The sequence below is a fragment of the Pterocles gutturalis genome, unplaced genomic scaffold, assembly GCF_000699245.1.
Source record: "Pterocles gutturalis isolate BGI_N339 unplaced genomic scaffold, ASM69924v1 scaffold32501, whole genome shotgun sequence".
Classification (NCBI taxonomy): Eukaryota; Metazoa; Chordata; class Aves; order Pterocliformes; family Pteroclidae; genus Pterocles; species Pterocles gutturalis.
In genome coordinates this window covers 1-2,148 of record NW_010106476.1, presented here as the reverse complement: position 1 = coordinate 2,148, position 2,148 = coordinate 1, and the positions used below count along the sequence as shown (strand labels likewise).

Genomic DNA, 2,148 nt, shown 5'->3' with positions numbered 1-2,148 from the left:
AGGGCAGCTCCTGCAAGAGGTGCGCTGCATGAAGCTGGTCCAGCACCCCAACGTGGTGCGCCTCTACGAGGTCATCGACACCCACGCCAAGCTCTACCTCATCCTGGAGCTGGGTGACGGCGGGGACATGTTTGACCACATAATGCGGCACGAGGGCGGGCTGGCCGAGGCGCGGGCCAAGCACTACTTCGCCCAGATCGTCCATGCGATCTCCTACTGCCACAAGCTCCACGTGGTGCACCGCGACCTCAAGCCCGAGAATGTGGTCTTCTTCCAGGAGCAGGGGGTGGTCAAGCTCACTGACTTTGGCTTCAGCAACCACTTCCAACCCGGCAAGATGCTAACCACCAGCTGCGGCTCCCGGCGCCCGGGCTCCTGCTGGGGGAGGAGTACGACGCACCGGCTGTTGGTAAGGGCTTACCCGGGGGACGTGCCTGCCACGTGTCCCTTGCCTGTGGTCCTGCCAGCTGGGTACCGCCTGACTTTTGGCCCCTTATGCTGGGAGCACCCGTGGCCTGGTGGCCCTGCTGTCCCCGCAGGGAGCAATCCCATCCCGTGGGCGCTCGGCTGCCTGGCCCTGTCCTGGCACAGGGTGGTTCTCCCTGCGGAGACCGTCCCCACACCCACTGAGATCCCCCAGAGCAATGGCTCATGCCAGGGAGGGGAAACAGCCGAGCAGGCTGTGAGCCTGGCGTGGCATCCGCCAGGGCCGGGGAGGGCGCTGCCGCCACAGAGCCGGCAGTTGGGGTTATTTGGGGGTGATGCCGGAAGGAAACCTGCTCGGGATTCTGCCCTTTGGGCGGAGGAGCTCTGAAAGTTTTCTTTGCTCCATCTCTGCCCTGGAAACCGCTTCCTCTCGGTGGCTCCCAGCACCCTTCCTGCCCTGGGCGGGGTGAGGGGGGCCAGGGAGCCCGGCTGGGGGCACCCAGAGGCTCTGTGGGGACAGAGAGGATGTAAGAGGGAAGGGGGACCCCAGCCAGGTCACTGGAATTTGGGGCAGGAAGATTTAGCAAAACAAAACATGAGCCCTTAAAGGAAAAAGCCCAGTGTGGGCTCGGGGAAGGGTGTCTCTGGAGGTGAAATGGGGATGGCTCGTGGAGACGGTTAGAAAAAGGAGCTTGTGGCTCTGCAAAGGGAAATGAAGGGAGAAAACTGGTGCAGATAAGAAATTTTCAAATGCAGAGACTTGACTTAAGAAGCTGAAGGTATTAAGCGGGGAGGCCCAGGGTGTGCTCAGCTGAAAAAAGAGCTTTTGCAGAGAGTTTATGTACTCCTCAGGAGGAGAGGTGGAGATGCCGCTGGCTCTGTCCCTGTCCCCAGGGCCGGGCAGCGATCCCACTCTGGCAGGTGCCTGTGTGGCTGTAGGCAGATGGAGAGGTTGGCCTGGTGCTGCGTGCCCTGTCCCATTGCTGTGGTGTCCCCACCGGCACAGCCTGGTCGGGGTGAGTCTGTCTGGGGTCTGGGGAGCTGAGTAATGATGTGAAACAGTGCTGGGGGTGGGTGACTGGGGGGAGGACAGAGCTCAGGGCTGGTCCCCCTGTCTCCACCTGGGAAAAGCGATGAGGCCTCCGGTGCTTTGGTGAAGCCCCTTGAGACCTGTGTGGATGGGGAGGGTCCTTCCCCACCTGGGTGGGGCTGTGGTCCCCTGTCCGTGGGGCAGGACCTGGGAGCTGTTACCTCCAAGGAGCATCCCAGTGAGCACTGGTCTCTGCTGGATCAGCACTGGGGGCCGGTGGGGTTGCCCCCGGGGGTCCCTAGGGTTGGGGCTCTCCCCTGGGCCATGGTGGGTGCAACCTGACCTGCTGCTTCTTGCAGACATCTGGAGCCTGGGGGTCATCCTCTACATGCTGGTGTGCGGCCACCCCCCGTTCCAGGAGGCCAACGACAGCGAGACCCTCACCATGATCATGGACTGCCGCTACACTGTCCCCCCACATGTCTCGGCACCATGCGCTGAGTAAGCACCTCTCCCTCCAACCCAGAACCCCCAGACCCTGACTTGCTGCCCCCAGGGGTGGCTGCCCCATCCCTGGGGGTACCTGGGAGGTGAGGTAGGAAAAGGGGGTAAAGCTGGTGGAGTTTGGGGTTTGCGTGCTGCTGCAGGAGTGCAGCGTCACCCCCTGTCCCCGTCAGCCTCATCTCCAGGAT

At 62.7% G+C, this 2,148-nt stretch overlaps 1 protein-coding gene across 1 annotated transcript; it reads left to right on the top strand.

Moving 5' to 3' along the window:
* Positions 1-7: 7 nt before the first annotated feature.
* On the top strand, positions 8-1,957 carry LOC104472222 (SNF-related serine/threonine-protein kinase-like; the record flags this gene model as incomplete). The annotated part of the gene is given in 3 exon segments (XM_010087803.1): positions 8-359; positions 362-409; positions 1,816-1,957. Coding segments are annotated over 3 exon segments (521 nt in total), but the record flags the coding sequence as incomplete, so codon positions are not given.
* Between the last annotated feature and the right edge of the window lie 191 nt (positions 1,958-2,148).